The 24,296-nt window shown below is 39.1% G+C and overlaps 1 protein-coding gene across 1 annotated transcript; it reads right to left on the reverse strand.

The window, feature by feature from the left end:
* Positions 1-5,751: 5,751 nt before the first annotated feature.
* sdcbp2 (syndecan binding protein (syntenin) 2) lies at positions 5,752-22,688 on the reverse strand. The gene is made up of 9 exons (XM_072366647.1): positions 22,542-22,688; positions 18,404-18,455; positions 17,771-17,867; positions 13,075-13,175; positions 12,278-12,442; positions 10,619-10,794; positions 8,823-8,994; positions 7,620-7,711; positions 5,752-6,237 (listed from the first exon to the last, which is right to left on the reverse strand). The coding sequence occupies exons 2-9, from the start codon at positions 18,452-18,454 to the stop codon at positions 6,183-6,185; spliced, it is 909 nt and encodes a 302-aa protein (XP_072222748.1). The 5' UTR covers position 18,455; positions 22,542-22,688; the 3' UTR covers positions 5,752-6,182.
* Positions 22,689-24,296: the final 1,608 nt, after the last annotated feature.

Genomic DNA, 24,296 nt, shown 5'->3' on the forward strand with positions numbered 1-24,296 from the left:
TAAGAATAGAAATCTGACAACAAGAAAGAGCATGAAGAAACTACAACGTTGCAAAAACATAGAACAATACAAGATATTAAAGGAAAGCAAAACGACTACAAAAAAACCCACAAAACGACTGCAGACAGTTTTCAGATTGTACAGTACGTCTTCCTCCTATATACTGTAGAAGGGGTTGCTGGTCTTTAACACTCCTGTGCCCTGGGGCCTTTGAGTTATTGCCATTGTCTGTCCATGAAGCAACTGTAAAATCAAGATTTGTCAGAGCCTCCTGAGTCAAACATAGATCCAAACTTCAGAAGAATTTTCTGACACGCAATTGATCTTGTTGTTGAATATTCACACAACTTCCTACCCTTTGACATATTTTGCACTATTGTTCACTTTATGAATTTTAAGCAATTACTTGAAGTTGAGATTGTATGTGCATCCAAAGTGTCGTATGTCCGCATAGTTCTGCCTGATTATTCTGTTGCTGCGCAGTGTCAGTTACGTTTTATACAGTTCTGATAATGTTTAGGGCAAAAATGAAGAACATTTCTGGTAGACCCTTAAAAATACCATAACAATATATGTGTGTGTGGTCCATGTTGTAAAAACTATCCACAATAATGGTTATATCTAAAATGCTGTTGGTAGCGGATGAGCAGCGTTTACGCTCTGTGGTTGAATAGTTTTATTGTCAGATGTCAATGACAATCATAACTCCTGTCTGTTAATGGAATCCATGAAAAGATTGAATGAATGCCTTTGAGACACACAGGGCTGTCTCTGTTTGCTCATCTATAACCTTATCTTATCACCACTCGTGTTATCATGTATTAACACATTAAGTGCAACTTAATGTGCTCCTATTACTCGTCTGTATGAAATGGAAAGTGGATTACGAGGCTAAAACAATGTCCTGTTTTAAAAGAAGCCATATACTGTCACCCTTTGAGAGAGCAGGGGTTGGAATGTGAGAGGATGCCTCCTTTTCTCAATGTTAATGTACTGTTTAACGAAATGTCTAATGATGAAAGTCATATGAACAATTTTTACTGTATCAGAGCTGTCAGACAGTTAGCCTCCTGCCATCATTAAACGCAGTCTATTGTGATCAAAACATTTGGTGATTAAGCAAAGGAAAAGGAGTTACTTTTAGCTGACTTGTGAAGCAGTAACAAAAGGTTTGGATGTGTTGTGAGAAGCAGTAAATATCTTCAGCCCTTCTGTTTACTTCTATGCACAATGGTCTACAGTTTATCAGCATTATGTGGTCGGGTATGTTAGGCTGGGATCATTTCATTTTATCGAGCCCCTTTTTTGTAAAGTTGTGTCCTGATTAATGAAATATCTGTTACTGAATTCTTGACACTTTGTTTTTTTCCATTCTTGAAACTTCCATAACTTGAGTGTACAAGGTAATGACATCCCAAAAAGTTTTTTTCTCATTTGCATGTGGCAGTGTCTTACTTTAGCTTTCGCAAGTCACAAATTACAGTGCAAGCTATAATTAAGTTATAAATAATAAAGTTCTGCACACACAGGACCAAAAGATCATCAAAAGAAGATAAAACAAATAAGACTAAAGATTTATACTTGGTTGTTTATTCATTAGAGAAAGCGATTCTGTATTGCATGTCTGTGAGTTGCCAAAGTATTTAAATTCAGAGAGACTGGTGTGAGATTTCCACCATCTGTACACAGAATGTAATAGCTAGTACACAAAGGAACCCAGCATAACCTTATTCACACTGGCTAAAGAGTCCGGAGCACTAAAGAACAATGGTGTGCATGGTGGTGCCGTTTCCCTCCAAACACAAGAACATAAAAAAAAATCCCCTGAACAAGCCAGAAGGCTGCTGTGAAAGTAATTTGTGAACAGATAATGAGACCTAAAGAGAAGTTTTTGGTTTGAATAAGAAGCGTTACATTTAGAGAAAAGAAAAAAATACATTTGAGGATAAGAACCTTGTTAAACACAGGGGTGGTAGTATACTGGTAGGGGCCTGTTTTGCTGCACCTGGACCAGGGTGACCTGCCATTGTTGATTGTACAATGAATGCTGAATTAAACCAGAAAAATCTGAAGGAACATTTCAGGACATCTATCATTTGAAATTAGATAAACACAAACACCAAGCACAAGTAATTCTACCAAATAATGGTTAATAATGATTAATAAAGGTCACACGTGTCCAATAGAAGTGTTGTGTAGAGACCAGAAGTGAGCGGTTCATGTGAGAAAACATCCCTGACCTGAAGCTGTTTTGTACTGAGGAATGGGTTAAATCCCTCCCTCTATCTGCATGTAGCTGATCAACACCAATCTGAAACATTTAGCTGTTCACACAGGACTACTTTTGCCATTCAGATATGTGAAATTGCATTTTTTTCCCTTTTCAAATAAAGTATACCAAGTATAAACTTTTAGACCAATTTGTTTGATTTGATTCTCTTCATTTATTTTGGGACTTGAATAAAACTTTGAGGATGTTTCTGGTCAACTTTGTGCAGAAACACAGGAATTCTCTAGAGTTCATAAACTTTCAACCACCTTTGTGCACTATTTGCGTAAATCATCTATAATTTAGTACATTATGTATAAACAGTAGTTTATCTTTTTGAAATGGGTTCTTGCCTTGTTCATTCTGGAGAATATCCCATGTAATTATTTTTCAATATTGTTTTCTTAAGTGATCGTGTACACTCAACTTATCATTTTATGTACTTTGTGTACCATTATGTGTCTGGAATTTGTGTACCTAAGTTATATTTTTTTAATAATACGACAACAATTGTTAATTTGACACTTGACACAACTTATTATTATGCAAAAACAAACCCAAAAATACTTTTTTTTTCTTTTTTTAGGGGGATCAACACTCAGTAGCTTCTTGTCTTTTGTGTGAAAGTATTTGAGGTTTGCTGGTGTTTCTAACAAATATTTTGAGGGGCCTGTATGCATCATACTGTAGTCACATACAATAATCATCCAAACGGGACATGGTTTGGACGTGGTCATGCTTCTAAAGGCTTTTCTCGCCCATGATTTGCTGCATTCTCTATGTTTTGGATTCTTGGAGTTCAATAATTTCCCTCGTTGAATGTTTCAGTGGATGGTTGCACCTTCCTCCAAACAGTCTTTACAATACAGGCCTTCAAAGACTATCAAAGTTGTCTTTATTCCAGATTATTGTGGCACCAAGGAAAATCCCATTGTTTCCATTTTAGTGTTGAAAAACTGTACCTCTGAGGTTGTGTCTGAACAGTTTATAGTGGAGACCGATTGATTCTATTCATCAATCTTTGTCAGAATTAAGAACATCCCCAAATTATTCATGTAGAGTATATGAAGAAAAAAAAACAGAGGCCAATTAATTATTGCATAATCAGAATAGTTTTTTTTTTAAACAATAGAAATCTTTCTTAAAGCAAAACAGAATTTAAATCTACCCCAAACACAATGATGGCAGCCTTTTGGTCAAATCATATGGTTCCTCAGACTAAATTGATGACTCACTTTTGCTTAATTTTCAATGTTCACATGATCTGAATGAACTGATGGGTGATGGTTATACTTCATAAAAGTTTATTTTTCATAATGGCAAAGAAAGGGCAGCTCTCAGAGAGCATTGAAACATGATTCCAAAGGTTAAATTAGTTAAATTATGATATCAATGCGGTCCTTGTATGCTACTAAGAAATAAGTAGCATACATGGTAGCAGGGTGGATCTTTGAGTATCTTTTGTGCTCTCTGCGGACGCCTCATCCTCAGCGCTGTTGTGCTGTAGATGAGCACCGATGATGTTCTGGGCAGCGTATACCATTAAGGTTTGTGATCTTTCCCATTAGGATGTTCTCTGTGGAAATTTGACAAGAATTTGCCTGAGGTCAGCTGTACCTAAGTTTTCCTATTCCTGTTTTAAACGAGCCAGCTGTTACACCTGACCTAATTTTTCATTTAAAACCCTTGCCACAGAGCTGCAATCTGCCGTTGTAAAAAGGAGGGGTGGAAACAACTAGGAGACAGAAGACGGCCACTTGAACGTCTGTTTCTGTCTGTGTGCTGTTTCCGTCTGTTGTCTTTAATTCCGCTGTACATTAGGAAAGCTTTTATATGCAAAGTTGTCTCATTTGCATTTATTCCTGGGAATGTTCTAAACAATAACTGGCTATTTGCCCTGGAAACATGCAGAGGTGTGAATGTTTGGTACACTATTTGAATGTTAAGAATAACTTGTTGCTTCATGTCCCCCATCCTATGTGACGATGATGCATACAGAGGTCGAGTTCTTTAACATCCTGCAGACGTTCAATGCCTTGTATAGAAATGAAGCTGACATCTTTAATATCTTCGGATAACGTCATGTAAAATATCTATTTTAATGGCAGCAGTAGCTTGTACAGTAGAAGACATCACTGGCTACATCTCCCACCACTCTGTATGAAGAGAGAAAATAAATCCTCTATATTAAACAGCATGGAGGAAACGTTCCTGTTGTCTTCGTCTGTGTGTTTGTCTTTTCTGTCTTTGGCTTCATTTCTTGAATCACTTGCTGGATTTATTGCAAACCCACACAGTTAAAATAAAATGAATGTCACACACACACACACACACACACACGTCCCAAAGTGACGATAAACACAACTTCTGTGAACTGAAAGACTTTATTTGTTTTACAATATTATCTTGGTTACATTCGTATATAAACTTTTAGATTTTTCTAGCGTTTTTTTTGTTTTTTTTACAGAATGACAGCAATGTTTATCAGATTGCATACCAAGAAAGTTAAGAGTACATGCATCCGAACATGAACAGCATTAAAAGGAGGATTTTTTTATTTTATATCAAGAAGAAATTCAGAACGGTGAGCACTGCTCAGTTTGACTGTGTTCACCAGTCAAGGAAGGAATATTACAGAGGGAAGGCCTCTAACAACACGTAGCAGAGGACAACAGGTTCATTGTTTAGACCCATGATGTGGAACTGACATGCCATAATCTGAGCAGTTGGTTTTCAGCATCAAATGTAAGCATTTTATTTTCTGTTAAACATACAAGTTTGTTTCCATGAGTTCCCTCTTTAACAGGAGGCACCACAAACAAAATTTTTTTTTTTTTTAAAAAAACAGAAAAAAACAAACTCAATTGCTGAAATGTTTACAGAAAAGACAACCTCTCATAAGGTTCATGGAAAGTGCACTTAGTGGGTCCGTCCGGCACAGACCCCGCCAAACTAATACCAACAAACATCTGAAACACAAGACTATGAAATGCGTCACGACCTCCTGAAACTTTCCCCATTCTTGTTGTTCTGTTTGTGGTGTTTGTAGGGCTGCCGTTTCCCCTTAATGTTCCCCTGGAATGTGCACACAGCGTTGCTTCTACCTGCAAACTCAACATACCGGAGGCTGGAAATGTGTTGCAATATGTCGCCATCTGGTGGAGAAGGTGGAAAACTGCTAACATGGGACTCTAATCTGAATATTAGAATCTAGGGAGTATAACTGTCAGGGGGGGGCACTAATAGTCACAATGCCAAAATAAACACTATCATTTTCTTACCAGTATATGGTATAAAATTAAAAGCAACATGTTGTTAAATCAATCCTACTGACACGGTAAAATGACTATACACTGGAATCTAAGACAAAACTTTTTCATACGAGGTGTTAATTCAGATTCAGATTATTTACAGAGGGCGTGTGCAGGGGCTGAGAGCAACACTTAATCTGCGTGTTGGGGCTCTAATGGCTGCCGGTCAGCTTTTACAGCATTCTGAAAAGGATGAACCGTCACTGACTCATCCCCTCACTGAGGAGGAAGCTCTGGACTCGCGATAGTGTGTGCATGTTCTTTTTTTAAAAAGAAAACTTTGTACTGTCCTTGATACTGAATAAAACAGAAAAAAAAGCAGAAAAAAAACACACACAAACTACATATCAGACAACAGGGTAACCTATAGGCAGTGATAATGTCAAAAGAGGTGAGGAAACATAAAAAAAAGGTAAAGAAAATATTGTAGAAAAAAAAAGGCATCTGAAAAATCTGTTAAAGATGAGACAGGATACAGATGGTGATTGTGATACAAGAGGAGTTTATGTATAAGAACAGAGGGACAGAGAGGGAGGAAGAAAAAAAATTGAGAATGATGTTTTTGTAGACATCCTGACTGTTTTTAGCCTTCCTCCTGGTCCTCACACCTCTGGGACAGAGTGATCCATGGCTGACCGCAGCAGGCCGGTGGACATCCTGAAAAATAAGACCACATCCGTCAGCTTTCAAGCGAACGACATCCCGTGCAATCCGTCTTCAGACGTGACTCCTTCAAGGCAGCTTTCACGGATGTAGCTCAGCTCCGTTTGAAAGTGAAAATGTGACGAACTGACAGGTATCCTGCTCCTTGGTGTTTCATCAGTTAGATTCTGGGGACTTACGACAGGTTATTTAAAAAAAAAAAAACTGTCTTCTGGTAAATTTTGGCGACAAACTGACTAAATGTGGCGGTGCTTCTGTAAAGAACAACACTGAGGTGTGTGTGCTTCATTTAAGTGATCCAAGCTTGTGATCTTTCTCCACTTCTACTCTGCCACGTTTCTCAGGAAAAGATATTCTTTTGTCTTCAGTTGATCAGATTATTCATTAGTGGTTGACTAACAGCTGCACTGGAAAATCTGATTTAGCCTTGTGCTCGCGTCTCATCGTGTTTACATTACTTGTGAGACTTGGTCTTCTTTTCTCAGGCACAAGATATTCCAGAAAATCATTTATCTTATTTATTGTTTGTTCTGTTTTGCACACTCATCAAGGCCAGAGATAAGAGGTTAGCCTGCGCAGTCTGATACATGGACGACGTGCTCTGAAACTGTAAGTCAGAGCTCCACTCTGGCACAGGTGCTCCGTCTTTCTCTCTCTTGTACAAGAACTATTCAATAAACGTGCCCAAGTGCTTTTCACCTTAACAGTGCTTGGATAATTTTTTTCCCACCACACAGCTCAACCTCCTCTTACAACACTAAAATACGTAATGCCTAACGTCATTTTTACTAATTCACAGTTACTTAAAGACTTTTCTTTGTTTTACTCATTATTAAATATCTGTAACTTTAGTAAGTATAACCTCCTACAAACCTCCTGCACTGTCATGGTGATCTAGAGTCAAAACAACCAAAACTGCATGCAGCAAAAAACAAAGTTCCACGTGGTTATTCTGTTTCTTGTGGCCTGGGTCAGTCTCCTCAGCAACATCAACTGAATCTAATCTGACATCAGAAACATTTGCAAATCTAAAATAAAATCGAAGAAGTGCGCTGTCTTTTACTTCAGCTTTCATGGCGACCAAACTTCCCTCCGGACGCCATCAGACTGACTTACAAACAAACCCAGCGATGCCGTCCTCTGTGAGTAGAAATATAAACTCACTAAAGCTTCTCTGCTCTTATTTGTGCTTTCTTTTTTTTTTTAGTTTAAGTATCAGGTCCAGTGTGCTTAATAATTAAACCACAGCAGATTTAAAAGCTCATGTGGTTGTTTCTGAGAGTGCATCCGCAGCGCTCCTCTGTGCAGTCATTTGAGAAATATTGCGATCAGTGAGCACTGGCAGTAAGTGGTTAAGGACTCGGTTAAACTCTTACCTCTTAATCATGTGCTCATAGATGAACTTGGGCGTGATGGTGATGGTCATGGTGGCCGGAGACGTGTTCAGAATGTCTTTGATCTGAGAATCCTGGAATGGTTGTACAGAGACATGTAAAGACCTCAACACACATTACCCTCAGAAACACATTCATTTCAGTTTTTAATAACTCGTGTGTTGTTGATGCAGAATAAAAACTGTCATATTAACTCTAATACAAATATATTTATATTTCTGAACTCAGCATGTTAATAATATAAACTAGCTAATAATATAGAGTTTGTAACCTCTCTATTGACAGTTTTAAAACACAGCTGAAGATGTTTATTCTTCAAGTAATATTTGTTTTTACATATTTATTTTGATTTGATGTCAATTCAAACCAACTTCATATACACGTACTGCAAGTTCCCCAAACCCCCATCTCTCCTAACATGTAGCAAAACACTGCCCTCAAATGGCAGAGATCAGCCACTACACAAACAAGGAAGGCTGAAAAAAATAGCTTGTAACGGATAGAACTTGAGGAACCTTAATGTTATGCCTTTTGAACTGACTGCTCTGTCTGAAGTCACATAAATTCTGTAGCAACAATAATCGTTGTGAAATACAAGTGACATCTACAAAGGAGGACATGTTCTTGTTGTTAGCAGAACTAAAAAAGTGCTTCAATTAACCAAAAACTAGCAGCTAGCTTTGATTATCCTGCTCACTGATGTTTGATTATCATCAATGTGTTAATGGTTAAAAAGAAAAACAAATGACAGAGTGGTCAAAAGTTATCTTGCTGGTGAGATCTCTCACTTTGACTCAGTATGTAGTTGCTGGAGTTCCTTTTGCAGGCTTTAAATAGTCTTCTGGAGCCAATTTTTTAACCAATTTTGAATTTACGTCAGTCTACAAAGTGATTAAACTGATATGTCCTTTAAGCTTTCATGAAAGTGATCATTTTGCACAAGAGGAAGCATAGATGTAGATGTGATGCAGATATTTCAGCTATATTAGGAGGAATCCAAGGAATCCTCTTAATGCAAGCTTTTATAACAACAAAGTCATCCAGCAAACATGAGAACTGCAATTATTCTGTATCCAACTCTCATCTTTTTTGGTCTGTGTTCTTCTCTGTGCAAAACAAGTGACTTTGATCTTTAAAAAAAAATACAGAAATGATGAACAATCTGCAAAAGAACAAGCGTCTCACCTTGAGTCCAATCACATTCTGTCCATTGATTTCACAGATGTAATGTTCAGTCAGCATGCCGTTACGGGCAGCGGAGCCATCTTTGACCAGCGAGGTGATTTTACCAGACTTATAGATAAAGCCCACATGTCCAGAGCTGTCTTTGTGCATGGTGATGGTGCGCTGAAATGGTCTGGAGAGAAACACACATACACGGAGAGTCAAGCTTTGCCTTGAAATGTTTTCTGTAGATTTACAGAAAACATTTGCAGAAAACCCCAGAAAGAAAGAAAAAAAGAAAACAAAAAGGGATATTTTGAACCCTACAGGTGCTAACAAAATTATTATCTCTTTTTTGTTGCCTTAGAACCTGAAGTTAAGACAGAGTCAGCTGTGACTCACTGTTCCACCGGTCTAATCTCAAACAACAGAGGTAATGCCCAGGAGGAAGACATCCAACAAGTCTGATACAACTTCTGCTGCACTCGGCCGATAAGCAGCAGGATACACCAGGCAGCCACGGTGCACGCAGAGGCACGAAGCAACATGGCCGACATTAGGAAAAAAAATCTATAATGTGCTTAACTGCTATGAAAATTTGAAGGTTTGGGTTGTTTTAGATGGTGAATATTCCCTCCTTCTTCTGTCCCTGCTCTCAGTAGCTGTTAGCTTGGCTCCCCCATAAGAATTCCTCCCAGCTTCTCCAAACAGAGAGCGCTCTGACCGCTGCCTACTGCAGGTAAGGTACCGACTACTCCTACGTACTTTACACAACCAAACACTGAAAAAAGAACTATCCCTTTTGCTCATTCTGCTCCAGCTGCTGGTGCTCAGAAGTCTTTAAGTCATGCCACTGATTCTCAATTAGATTGAGGTCCAGGCTTTGATGTCTCCCTTTAAAGCACTCGGGCGTTGCTTTAGCAGTGTGCTGAGGGTCATTGTCCTGTTGGAAGGTGAACATCCATCCCAGTTTTAGATCTCTGGAATACTAAAACAGGTGTTCCTCAGGGATTTCCCTGTATTTAGCAGCAGAATTCTGACCAGTTTCACAGCCCCTGTGGATGAAGAACATCCCCACAACATGATGCTGACACCACCATGATGCTGATGGTGGCCTTGAGACACATAAAGTGTCCTCCGTGAAGCCATAAAGTTTAGATTTAGCCTCATCCTGCCATCCTTCCGTATGCTATGTTCCTATATTTAAGAGAATTAATAAGTTATCGAATGACTTACAGTGAAACACTATCGTAAACACATGGTGTTTCCATTAGTTGTAGAATCATGATCAGGAAAACAAATTATATCAAGATAAAAAAGGAAAACACAAGGTCATAAAACAAAAGACTAAAGGGAGCTGAGCTGCATTAAACATCAGCAGAGGGAGCCAAACTGTTCAGTTGCTAATGAGAGACGATAGCTGACAGTCACATAATCTGATCAATTACTGTTTTGTTTTTTTTTAAATCTGACACCTGCTTGTATGATGAGGCATTAGCTCATTAAGAAATTGCCTCTTTTATTTTAATTAACTCTTATGAGCATTTAAATATCAATACTTTTAGATCTAGATTGTAAAAGTAGGCTGTCAGCTATGCCGAGCTTCTCCTTCAGAGACCGTTCACGTATAATAATCAATACTGCCTTAATTTTACTGAATGTTAACCTAATAGCATGATGATGACACCTGAGATAGCCCACAGTGGAGGAAATGGGTGGGTGTAATCATCAGTTGATTTCACAGAAACATCAAGTTCTTTACAAAAGCTTTTCTTAAAGCTGTTATAATTTTGTGCCTCAGTTTATTAAACACTCACCTGTCCCTGACCACCATCTCAATGCGGGTCTCGGCCGCAGCCTTCAGAGCCTTGTGGGCCTTATCCACACTCCATCCGGCACAGTTCTGCCCGTTGATCTGAAGGACTTGGTCCCCGAAGCGCAGCCCGGCCAGGGCGGCGGGGGAGTTAGCCTGCACCAGCTGGACAAACATCCCCTGTGAGAGAGAGGAAGCCACAAAACATCCAAGTCAGTCCAGGGAGTGGAGGAAGAGACAGGAAGTAAGTAATGAAGGTAAAATGAAGGTACTGAAGAGGAGGAAGGCAGGGACACAGAGGTAAGGAGATAAAAGGTTCATTTGAAAGAAGAAAGAAAAGATGGTGAATCAAGTTTAAATCAAGTGTCTACAGCGTTTAATCTGGTGTCCGTGTATTCTAACAAACTATTACTATTACTGAAATGATTAAATTCTCTGAATTCTGTCCTCTGGTTTACTGCAGGCCAGGAAAAGCACATGTTTGCTTTGTGCTTCATGCTTATTACCTGCATTTTCAAATTCTTATTCTCAAACTTACCTCGCATTGAAAAAGTCAAGATAAATTCTGTCCTGCAACAATTATTAAACAGTGTCTCTGATGCTGTTGCACAGGCGCGGCGTGTAACGTGCGTTTGAGTGGATGGAAACATGCAAAACAACCGGAAAACGCAACGTTCGCTTCTGTTGCCAAGAGGACTTTATACTGAGTCACATAAACAAAACCAAAAAAATCCTGAGTATTGTTGACACGTTCAGTAAAGTTTCTGCACGAGTTCACTCATTTTCAAACTAAATTACACTGTAAACGAAATGGAGGATGTTTTGGGTTCTTCATCCAGGTGATCCTTATTACACTTAATGTAACACTGCAGAAGTAAAACTGGATCATTTAAAAAAAAATTTAAAAAACACCTTAAAATAAGCAATTGATACCCAACATTAACTGTTCGGATTGACAGTGAACGCAGCATTTTGTGCCATGATGTTCTAATGCAGCGCTACTGTTACATGCCTCTCTGGAACATGCTACTGTGTGATTTTTGAGCTGCAAGTGATTAATTCATGTGAGGAAAATATGTGCTGTGTATATGCTGTATGTTATCAATGAGATGTTGTTAAATGTCTGTGGTAATGTGTCTGTATTAATATGCTAATAACCTTACACTGAACGCTCAGGCTGACGTAAAACAGAGATCAGAAGCTGAGTTGTACTCTGTTAGCTGATACCAATCAATCAAGGAAAACACCTTGATTGGGACCCTGATCACATACTTGAGATTGGATCGGGACACAGTGACAGAAATTATAAAGGAAAGATGATCAACACAACCATCTTAATAGCTGTTTTAAACGCAGGCTTTTAAACAACTGTGTACATTCCTTTTAGTTGAAGTTCTGCTATCAGAAAAAAAAAATCTGGTGTATTGAAGCCAGTAATGAACACTTTATTATCGAGAAGGCTGAGTGAGAGTTTACAAGCTTTTGAGTTTTAACAAAGAAACAATAGCCAACATATATTTCAGATTAACATAGTAAATGACAAGACGCACCAGGCAGACTTTGACCCATATCTCAGTAATGTTGTGCATTAGAGTGGAAGATGCGGGGGTGGATTTCATCACTGCCTGCATTAAAAATGATATTGTGCACAGTGTTGACTCACGTTATCGATGGCCCTGAGCCGGAGTCCAACCTTCTTGTCCTGGTCCTTACAGAGAATGATCTCTCGAAGCCCTGGACGGATTTCTGCCCTCCTGATGCCAATGTCTGCCCCAGTCACAGGCCGCACCATCCCTCCAACACCTGAGCTGGAGGGCACCGCCACTTGCTGAGGTGGTAGAAGAGGGGGCAGCAGGAAAGGTAGGAAGGTTCAGAAAGAACAAGTGAGGGTGGCGGAGAGAAAAGATGAGTGTTAGATGGAAATTTGGCTCGAGATAAAAAAGGAATGTTACATCAAAAAGAGCTATGCGTGTGGGAAGACTCAATGGCATCTCCTCCTCCACCAGTGACTGTGATCGGGACTGCTTCAGGCACCTCTTTTGAAAACTTCAACATTAATATGCTTTGCAATTTAGGATGAAAAAAAAATGTAAACATCAGAAAAATAACGTAGGGTGATGCTGTCAACAAATGGCGGAGAAAAAGATGATGAAATGCCAGCCGACAAGCTTGAGTGATGCAAGATGCACACGTACACACACAGGCTGCTGGAGAGGAGTGAAGAGCCCACACTCTCCCACACACTGCTCCAGGCCCACAGTGAGTCATTCAACAGGAACACACTGTTGTTCTGCTCCAATGACAAACTCAACTGAGAGGAATAGCTAAAAATTTATTTCTAATCAAACATGGGCTGATATGGGCTTCACATTTTTATTGGGTTTCTTAAAACACAAGAATCAAATCAACACAAAAGATAAGGATGTTAATAATTCTTCAAACGAACAAATAAATGCTTACGTTATCGGCCACAGGCACGAGGGCGAGGTTCCTCTGGACTTCATCGCTATTGAGAGCCAGCCCCATGTAATCTCCAAGCTCCTCCAAATTAGGATACAAACCTGTAGGAATGAGGAGACGGGTGAAAAAAAAAAGTGAAAGAAGAGGATGGGTGAAAAAGGAAGGAGAAGAGAGAAGAAGCAGATGGTGGCAGGCCGAGCAGGTGGGAGAAGGTGGAGGGTGACAGACGGGTGGTTGTAAAGGAGAAAGAACGTGGAGGAGTGGATAAAATTTGTTTACCTGAGTGTGACAAAATGAATACATGAAACAAAGTAGATGGGGATACATAGAAGTCATGCTAAACCACAAACTCCGTCTGCCACTAACTTAAAGGGTTTCTATGAGCTCTTAGTCAAAAACACAACACAGAAGTTTCCCCATCTAGCCTCCACCCTTAATTCACAGGATCACAAACACTGATACATTAGCTACACATCTGTGGCCTTTTTAGATGATCTACTTTTCCAAGCACTTTATATTTTATTCATTCCCTCCATCAGAACAGTCCCAAGGCTTTAGAGCATTAAGCTCTCTGCTGGAGGACTGGTCAATGAGCAAGTTTCCTGGCATCAGCATGAAGGCAAGCTATTATACTCTATTAAAGGTTTCCTTTGTTGAGTGTATGTGCGTTTCCTTTTTGTTTATCCATATCAAATATGAGAAGGCGATTTGTGCTGCTAGTCATGGCTGTCTTTATTATTTCATCCTGGCAAAAGTCAAAAAAAGTACATGTAAGGTAGGATATCAGATGTGGATAGTCATTAAGTCATTTCGAAGGGCTCTCTAGGTGTTTAGCCAGCTAAACATCTGTCACTGTCACAACAGTCGAAGAGATCATCTGCGGTCTGAGTTCATCGACATGCTGCCTTGATGAGTTGCCCACTAGATTTCTAAAGTCTGTGCTGAACAGTTTGGTACCACAACTCGCGAATCTAGTCAACTTGGAAATGTTTCAGTCTGAAGTGAGATGTTGACTAGATTAGCGAGTTGTGGTACCAAACTGTTTTTAAGGCCTCAAAGAGCTCAAAGGCTTCAAAGAACAGTACTGAATGTTGAGCAGCACTGTGGCCCATATCAAACCTGCCATTCTTAGGCAAAGTCTTAGAAAAAGCTGTATTCTAACAGCTTACGGACTTTCTCCTGTCGAACAATGCCTTTGATACTTTCCAATCAAGTTTTAGAACCCACCACAGCACTGAGACAGCTCTGATCAAGGCGACAAACGATATCCGCCCGAACACAGACGCAGGCAAAGTCTGTCTTAGTTCTGCTGGAGCTGAGTGCTGCCTTTGACACAGTTGACCTGCAATCTTATTACAGAGCTTCAAAGACTGGGTGGGAATCTCAGGTAGTGCTTTAAACTGGTTCAAGTCCTATCTCGAGGAAGGAAGTATTTTGTTGAAATTGGTAACTGTGTCTCAGACCAAATGGCTATGACCTGTGGGGTGCCCCAGGGGTCAATCCTGGGACCCCTATTGTTCAATCTGTACATGCTTCTATTAGCCCAGCTAATACGCAGCTATAATGTGTCCTCCCACAACTATGGAGATGAAACTCAGATCTACGTGTCACTGACGGCAGGAGAACATGGGCCTGTAGATACATTGGCTACGTTCACACTGCAGGTCTTAATTCCGATCTACTGCTCAAATCCTTTTTTTTGTTTTGTTTTTCTGGCTGTTCACATTACGTCTTTAAATGTGGCCTGTCTACAGATTGCTGTGTGAAGAGCGCATGCTCCTGAAGTGACCCGCATGCGCAGTTGATCATTGATGACATCACGCCCATAGACCAATGGACCTACCAAAACGCAACAATAATAATATAAGTAATGTCCAAAAAATAATAATAAAAAATTTAAAAAATCAGATATGTATCCAATTCAGTACCACATTTAAAAGTGGCCTGATTCTGATTAGAAAAAGTCAGATTCAATGCGACTTGTCAGATATGGGTCACATGAGCGAAAAAATTGGATTTAGGTCACTTGCAACTGCAGTGTGACTGTAGTCATTGTGTCATTCCATCAAACGGATCAGTGTGTGGATGCAAAACAATTTTCTCCAGCTAAACTCAGACAAAACTGAAATCATTGTCTGTGGCCCGCAGAAACAAAAAGAAACAAAGAAACATCAGCAGCTTTTTACCATCTCAAAAATATTGCCAGAATCAAAGGAATAGTGTCTAAACCAGATTTAGAAAGACCAATCCATGCGTTTGTCTCCAGCAGGTTAGACTACTGTAACAGCCTGCTCACTGAGCTCTCTAAACAGCTGCAGTACATCCAGAATGCTGCTGCTCAAGTCCTGACTAGAACCAGGAAATATGACCATATTAGTCCAGTGCTCAGGTCGCTGCACTGGCTTCCCGTCGCTCAGAGAATAAACTTAAAAAAAAAAAAACATCTCTTCATGGTCTAGCGCCAAAATACATCTCTGACATGTTAGAGCCATATGAACCAACTCAGACTCTGAGTCAGGTCTCCTGCTGGTGCCCAGAGTCAGGACTAAACAAGGTGAGGCTGCGTTTCAGGTTTATGCTCCTAAAATCTGGAACAGTCTTCCAGAAGATGTGAGACAGGCCTCAACTCTGACAATGTTTAAATCTAAGCTGATAACAGTTCTATTTAGCTGTGCATATGACAACTGAAAGTAGTTTATCTGCACTCTTTGCTTTTAATTCAATTAATTAATTAACTATTATTTTTATGTTTTATGGAATGATTTTATATGCCTTCTTGTGATTTTATGTAGCTGTAAAGCACTTTGAATAACCTTGTGTACGAATTGTGCTCTACAAATAAACTTGCCTTGCTTTGCTTTGGGGAAATCAACGCCACTTCTGCTCTTATCTCTCTTTTTGCTGAAGGCTTTTTAACCAGAGAACATCATTTATTTGTAAAAACTAACAGTTCAGAATGCAAAGCAGGGACTCGCATACACCAACATTCACATACTGCCACACCAGCTACCAAAACACACAACACTAAAGCTCAGATTACAACACACACACAAAGCTTTCCTCCTATTTCTTTCAAATCATAATAATTATAAATATTATAAAGTAATGGTGGAACCATTAATGTGTTTACAGGAGAGGATTTCACAGATGGGAAGTGAGAAACAGTCAAATTATTGTTTACATTGGTGGCCCGTGAGCAGTGATGATAGCCCCCATCATTAAAGTGTGGAAATCCGGCAATCTTTTCTTTGAAAGGCTGCTCCCTCGGCTTCTGCTAATGTTTCTGTGGTTAGCGGCTTTCAAAATTAGTGCACGTAACAAGTCAGTTCAGCGGATTATTCAGAATAGAGGTGGGAATATGTTTCCACTTTATATCAACAGTTAGCCTGTTGTTCACCACCTGAAGTCTCCCTTAAAAGAGACAATATTGGAAATTAGATAAATCAGTGGTTACATAATAGTAACAAGTAGATCTATGATTAAATCTTTGCCAACACATTATTCATATAACAATCATTTGCTATGATGTGGACCCATGTCTTAAGTCAAATAGATTTTAATTACTACTCACTTGAACCACAAATACACTCCACCACAGCACCCTAAAATCTCCCACCGTACATTTATACATAGTTCTGGTGATGGTACAGAAAATGATGAGCAAGGAAAACCATCCAACTACACAATTGCTGAAAAATGCAGAGTGTTGTTCAACTTGTTCTCCTACAAAGCCCCAATTCAAAACTTAAGATGTTTTAGAAATCTGCTCTTTGCTTTTCCTCATTTATGCTCATATACTGCCGGAGTTGATCCATTTCATCCATCTCACCCACACATGCCTGCTCTACATCACCCCACAGACGCATAAGAAAAAATGTTAGTGAGGGCTCCACTGCACCTGCAAAAGTATAACTTGAACTTAAGAGTCTGGGAAGCAGCCCCTAAATGAGATGATGTATGAATTGAATTTCTTTTTGGAGAAAGTAAAATTACGTTGTCTGAGCAATCTCAGATGAAGCGATTGAAATATAGAGAACTGAAGCGCTGATGTCAATCAGAACCTCCCCATTTCACCTCCCTCTCCGTTACTATCCTCTCTTTGCCTCCTCGAGCTCACTCAAACACCCCTGAGTCACGCCTCCGCCCCCTCTCACCCTGTCCCAGCACAACTGCCAGAGCCAGTCGTCATGGTGACTCAAAGTGAGCTCTGCTGAGATAAAAACAAAAGCACACAGGACTTTGCATCCAAATGGAGAGAAGAAAAACTGAATGAGTGGGAGAACAGGAGACGGGGGAGAAGTGAATAAAGATAGGCAGAAATCCTGCAGTCTTTAGTCCTGATGCACATCTTTTGCCTATTTTATTGAGGGCCTTATGTGGCTTACTGCTAGTCTACTTTCACACAAGAATTGTATGGAAAAATGCAATAAGATAAGAAAACAAAATAATAATAGATGAAGGGTGTCAATTTCTTCGTCTCTCATCTCCAAGATCAATTCTCTCAATCAACAAGCTTTTTACAACTACACTTTTAAGACAAATAGCACAGAATGGCACCGTAGACACCCTAAGCAAGAAAACAGTTACATCAGTTAAAACAATAAGATATCGGGAAAGGTGGTTCTGTTGCAAAATGTCAACAGTATCAACCAGAAAATACTTTCTGCACACTTGCAACAGTAAACGTGAGACTCACTGGATCCTGGCATCCCTGCAGTGGCAAGCTGAGGTTGGTAGGTTCCCTCAGTGATGGCTGGCATGGGGGTGGCAGTCTGGGCAAACTGGGCCTGAGCCTAGAAAGTAATCAGACACACCAGTCAACTGGAAGCACTCTTGAATGATGGTTTTCTGAATACTGAATTAGATCAAATTCTTTTCAACACAAAAACAAATGAGAAGAAAAACAAATAATTCAACTCTGTGAATAATCTTTTTTTAACAAGAAAACAATAAATAGATCTATTGTGGTGCTCAAGGCTAAAACAGAGCATCCTGAATTAAATGCATCTTCTTTCATACACTGCATATTCCCTTTATAATAACTGGATGTGAAATCATTTTCTAATCTTCTCAAAAGCTTCAGATCCACATAAGACTGTTACAAAGCCTCTGAAATCAACTGCTTTTAGAGGGAAAATCTGTGCATTTTTTAATTGGCCAAATATTTAACCATGTTTGCAGCATTTCTCAGTTTCAAAGATACAGCTGCTTCCTTTTGCCATGTGTTAAAGAAGCATCAATTATTCTTATAATCATGCCCAAAGGCAACCAGGCTAATTATCTCCCCATAAATGGTTCAAATAGATTCCCATCAACACACTCGTCTTACCTTGATGACCTTGTCGACCTTAAGGTCCTCGAGGGATGGATACAGGGACATGCTGAGGAGAGAACACAAACAGCTGTGAGTGGAGAGCATATCTGTAAGAGATAGCAACCCTGCCAGATGAGCCATACCAGACCCCCGACAAGCAGCTCCTTGCATTACCTCTAAAATTAAACTAGATTTTGTGACAGCTTTGGATCAAATTACTCTGCGAGAGCATGAAATGCAGCATGTATTTAGATAATGTTTGACATGCAGCATTCTGCATAAAGTCATTTCAATCAAGTTAAACTCTAAAAATCAGGCCATGTTGCAGCAAAATCTGACAAATGATTAATCGTTTCAATTATCTTTGACCTAAAACAACAAACAATTTCTGACCGCAGCTCCCTCTGGGAGGATTACTGCTCAACTTATATGACAGTAATACAGGTACGATTACCTCTCAGACTTATACTTGACATCATTTTATTTTTAAATTTAGGACACATAAAGACAAAATAATCAATAATGGAAAATTATCTGCAGATCAGTCATTAACGAGCTTAAGCTTGAGCTGAATTTACTAAAACGGTTGAATGCACTACGACTAGAAGTGAGAACTACTGATTAAATCTATTTTGGTGATCTATAAAGATCAAATTAATTATTTTTAAACCATTCAGAAATAGTCCTACACATGACCCAACGTCTCACACGTCATATTATCATACTGGTTTAGCCTTTGTACATGAACACAGATCTATAAATAGAATCTGTGTACCTGGTAAATGCATCCAAGATAAGACAACACAAAGCCCACATTATCAAAGTGCCAGTTCAGTTTTTTTTTCTGCTGGCATTAACAGCAAAGAGGACACCACAAACTGCCACAGCTAATGAGCATTTCAGGTGCACTTTAAAGTCTACAACTTCATCCTGACATCCCCACATCTTATTTCATCCTGCTGTTGTGCAAAAAAAAAAAGCTGGATGTGTTGACTGGATCTGCAGTGCTTTACATCAGGTGTTAAGAACATGTAGGACAAAGGACAAACACTCTGCAGAAGTAGGACAAGAAGGAGGTAACATTCTTCTTCATGAGAGACACTTAGGCCTGGTAATATTGGCAGATTACACAGAGCACAGACTGCCTCAAAACATAATCCATAAGTAAAAAGGGGAGGAGGGGAGAACAAGATGCATTAGCAGCGGGTAATGGCTCTGGGTTCTGTGATGTTATAAACCCTGAAGATAATACATCCAAAACTGCTGAAGCCTCCTCGAGAAAAATCCAACCCAGAAGTCACTGCCATGACCATAAACGGGAGCCAGAAGTGGAATGAGGAAATGAAAGCAAACAGTCAACTGACTGAGGTTATAAAACAGCACAGCAGAACAGGGTGTGACACCCAGCAGGATGATGACAGGTAACAAAAACAAGTATGTCTGAGTCTATTAACTCATTGGCTTTGATGTACTCTACACTACACTACTCACATTTCTCCCTGGATTTAAAATTAGGGTAGTGACAGCTTCTAGAAAACAGTGGGAGCATTTAATAAAAAATAAATAAATAAATAAACATAAAAATGAAGCAGCTTGTGTTGTCATTTTCATAAACAAACTAAACTCTGCCCAAGCTTACCTAATTCTTCTTCTTCTTAAATCATTAATGTAGCGAAAATATTCTTAAATGTAACATGAATAGAAAAAAAACTTTACTTTTATTTTTCTAATTAAATCAAAATGGGTTGCATGGCCTCTGTGAAGACATGAAAACATGACATCGGATGGAAACACATGTTCACAGGACCAAAGTGTTAGCTGTGTAATTATTGTTCCCACACTACGCTTCACTGACATCCAGCGAAAAATAATCATGTTGCAAGCTGTGCAACGCTCACCCCTTTAAAGACGTCACAAACCCTTTGACCGTCCCTAAACGCCGTGCGAGCGCCATGAAAGTTAGAAAAATGGTTCCTGTAAGTTGTTTGCATAATGTAAAAGTTGAACAAACCACAGAGGAACTCAACTTGGTCTGCTTGAAGTTGGCCGAAGCAGGAAAAAAAGCTAGTAGGGCAATCGTTCTTCGATTGCAAGTCTGCAGCTAAAGTAAAACGCTGCCGGAACGACTGCAGGTCGACTCCTACCTGATCTACTTTTAGTTCATTGTGTCCACCTACAAAACTGATTTCTATCTGAGATGGCTCAACACATCTGTCACTGGATGAATAGCATCCTCAGCTTAGTTCTGATATAAAAAATAATAATAATTTCTGTTAATAAAAGCGTGCTGAGTTGCCATTTATTACTTTATTGAATAATAGGAGCAGTTTACAATAGGGTGGAGAACTTATTGAAATACTTCTAGGTAAATATGATTTATTTGTCTACTCTATGCTAATAAAAAGTTTCAGCTGAAGTTGTGCTATAAGAGAAAAACAATACCAGTAAATGTCAGACAAATGAAGTACAACCAAAATATTAAAAGATTTCTGTGGATTACTGAATGGTTGGTCAGCACCATCAAAAATACCAAAACGATAAGATCAGGGTTTCTAAAAAGATTCAAAATTCACCACACTTCAACGGGATAACGGAAGATATCGTGCTCAATAAGAAAGAGGAAAACAAAGTAAAGGAGGGTGATGGTGTAACATATAAAAAAAAAAAACGAATGCGATCAAACTATAAACAGACTGAGAAAAAATTCTAAATCTAAAAAGTCAAGTTAGAAAGTGAAACACTCGAGTCCACGTATGTGACTGGTGTGTACACAATGGTGGCATGTGTGGTCGGATATTCATTTTCACACCATTGGGTAAAAAATTGCATTTCCTAAAGAGAGTTTGCTTTAGGAAATGCTAAAGTGGTTTGCTTGTTTAAGAGTTCCTAAAATAAGCAAACCACTTGCCCACAATCACATCCCTGTGCCACTTCACTCTTCCAGCTACTTCAGCCACTACTCTATTCTATTCTTCTCAGTCCTCACAGACAAGTGCATCATTGTGCTAGTGGACACAGAGAAGCATTTTAATACGTCCTTCTGTTTACTTTGCAGCGATGTGTTTGCTTGCTTTGTATTCCTCTCTCGTACAGACCTGCAGGCTGGACATGAATAAGCCTGACATACCCTTATCCTGGAGTCTTTTCTGCAGCCACAGTGGGAAAACAAAGTGGATGCTAACATTACTTCAAATGTAAGGGGAAAATGTATCATTCCTTTTTGAAAATCGTTGCGCTCAAAACAAGAAAAACAAAGAACTTCACCCAAGTCTGACTGTAAACCAGAAACAGCTGCCACTTAAATGCAGTAAAATATAGTAGTAGAAATACAAAGCGCCTCATCTGATCAGTTCAGTTACTTTCCACTGCTGCGACTTAGCCTAGAAAGTGGCCACCAATCCAAAAGCTGTGTGTAAACTGGAAAACTAACTTCAGTAAACTAGAGCGAATCGGTTTGATCCAAGAATGTGGTCCTTTGGCAGCTTTTTCCAGCCTAATGACATGGCTGGGAAAAAAAGGCGAAAGGAAAGAGGAATGGGGGGAAAACTGACCCACGCCTTCACTAATATCCTTGTTAAATATAACCTACCACATTAGATCATAGGAAGTTAAGAAGGATAACATACTAACATCCTTTATTGGAAAAGGCAACCTAAGCTGCGGAGTTATTGCTATGACAACCCGGCTCAGAGATAATACGAAGGGCGTTATCTTAATTACAACAGAAAACTGTTTAGCACTCTAATAATCGTATTATTAAGGCGAACATCTGCGTACAGTTTAATACAAAACTACTGTTGCGTCTAAGCTATTTGAGACTGGAGTTAAGACCCAAAATGTTGCAAATCACCGTTAGCTAACGTTACTGCAGTCATTAAAAATTAACGGGCTTCCAGGTCGCTTAGCAAGACAGACTCATAGTGTACAGTGATGTGCCAGTTAGCAAGTTACTGAAAAAAGAGCGCAGTTTAAGGTCTATAAAGGAGGACAAAACTAGTCGAGTTCCGGAGCAGACAGTCTTTGTTCCGACATAAACAGGAGGAAGGCGGAGAGCTAGCCGTAACGACGTTAGCTTTTTGGGTAAACGAAACCCTGATGTAAGAGTTATCGCCAGTAAACGTTTGCCACCATAATTGGGTCAAAGCGGACTCACCTGTAAAATTGAGGCGGTGATATCAGCTCAAAAACTTCTCAGAGAGCAACGTACTCTTTTATTTCTCTGTTTCTTCGTGGCTACAGTTCTCCGTCGCTGAAACCTGAAGGGGACTTCTGGAAAGTGATGTCACTGCTGGCTTCCTGCTCGTGCTGACCACGTCAATCAGTGTTGACGCTCCAAGACACGCCTCCGTATCGGTCACATGAACCTTGACTCATGGTTACGCGCTTTATGTGTGGCACACTCGTGACTGTGGTCACTATTTGGACCTGTTTAATGCTCAGATGAAGCTTATGCATCAGCCGATCTGTAAGCCCTCATCACATGTTTTAATTCCATAACATGCTTCTTTAGAAACACGTCTTTTGAATATTTTCCCACTTGGAAACTGGGATTGTATAAACCCAATTTCTAGAATATTCTCAGTCCACCTCCCAATGGTCGTTTTATCTTAACTAATTCACTGAGCTTTTCAGAAGTCATCAACTTAGAAGACAAATACCATAAAACAACCACGTTGATCGCGAATGACCAATCAAAAGCCAATATTCTCAATAAAAAAGTAATGCATTTAGACTTTAAATTACAAATCAGTATCCTCAAAAACATCAAGAATCGTTGTTGAACGATTAATACTGTTAATACCAGAAAAATATTTGAAAGAATGTCCAAAAGAGATCCAAACATACAGTATGACGACAATAAAATACATGATAATCGCAACGAGATTATATTATACTAAAAAAATAAAAAAATAATGATGTCAAATACACAAAATGAGAAAAAATAAAAGGCAAAACAACCACAAAGAGAGACTAAACATCTTGAATGATACTCAAAATAACTAAAATGTTAACGTTAGCCGATCTAATCTGTTTTGTGCTAGGATACATGCACAGAAGTATGTCCGATACAGCAACGCTTTGGACTGTGTGAGGAAACATTCAAGCCATTTCTTCTTCTGTCTTTTGAGTGATTCGAATCCCAACTGCATTTTCTGGGTGTGCCAATGTTTTGAGAAGTTTTATTTTGTGTTATTTCAGTCAGATTAGTATGTTTACATGTATTTTAAAAGGTCATTTTTGGTCAGACTTGCACAATAATTAAAGTAATGTAACTTGCACAATAATTTAAGTAATGGAAATGAACGGAATGGAAAAGGAGTAACTCAATTCTAGACAAGGAATGAGGAGACAGTTTTGGCTGTTTGTATTAATATTCTCTCCTTCCTTTTCGTTTATTTATTTTATCATTTGAACAGAATGGCACTAAGACTTCAAGAGAGAGCAAACAAACAAAATACCCTTAGATATGAATAAAGATTACCACTAACCTAACCACGGAGGAAAAAACTAACCCATCTCCCCTATTTCCATATGAACCAGAAAAAAGGGCAATTAGTTAAACAATTAGTTAACAATTGAATTCAAACTACCAACAATTTACATATGACAAAGTCAGCAACTTAACTACCAGAACAAAGACTATAATTCTTACACTGAATTATGATGCAATGGTAGGCAAACTGGCTAAATCCAGCCCATAATTTTATAGGTCATTGCTGGTTGTGGATTGGCTGTAAGGGCCCAGGTAACAACTAAGCAGGAAGGGTGCAGCACAGCACACACTAATACTTAAACACATTAGATACATAAACCTAAAAGGGAGATGCAAAATGTTCCCAGTGATTAAATAAAATAGATAAATAAAATAAAGTGAAATAGGTAATTACATCAAATATAATAAGATCAA

This window comes from Leuresthes tenuis, unplaced genomic scaffold, assembly GCF_036924035.1.
Source record: "Leuresthes tenuis unplaced genomic scaffold, fLeuTen1.0.hap1 SCAF_16, whole genome shotgun sequence".
Lineage (NCBI taxonomy): Eukaryota > Metazoa > Chordata > Actinopteri > Atheriniformes > Atherinopsidae > Leuresthes > Leuresthes tenuis.

Coding starts and splice junctions, on each gene's coding strand:
- sdcbp2 (XM_072366647.1), bottom strand. CDS start 18,454: ATGTCCCTGTATCCATCCCTCGAGGACCTTAAGGTCGACAAGGTCATC. Junction 7,712..8,822: donor AGAATGTGATTGGACTCAAG/GTGAGACGCTTG, acceptor CAACCATTCCAG/GATTCTCAGATCAAAGACAT. Junction 6,238..7,619: donor TATGAGCACATGATTAAGAG/GTAAGAGTTTAA, acceptor CTTATTTTTCAG/GATGTCCACCGGCCTGCTGC.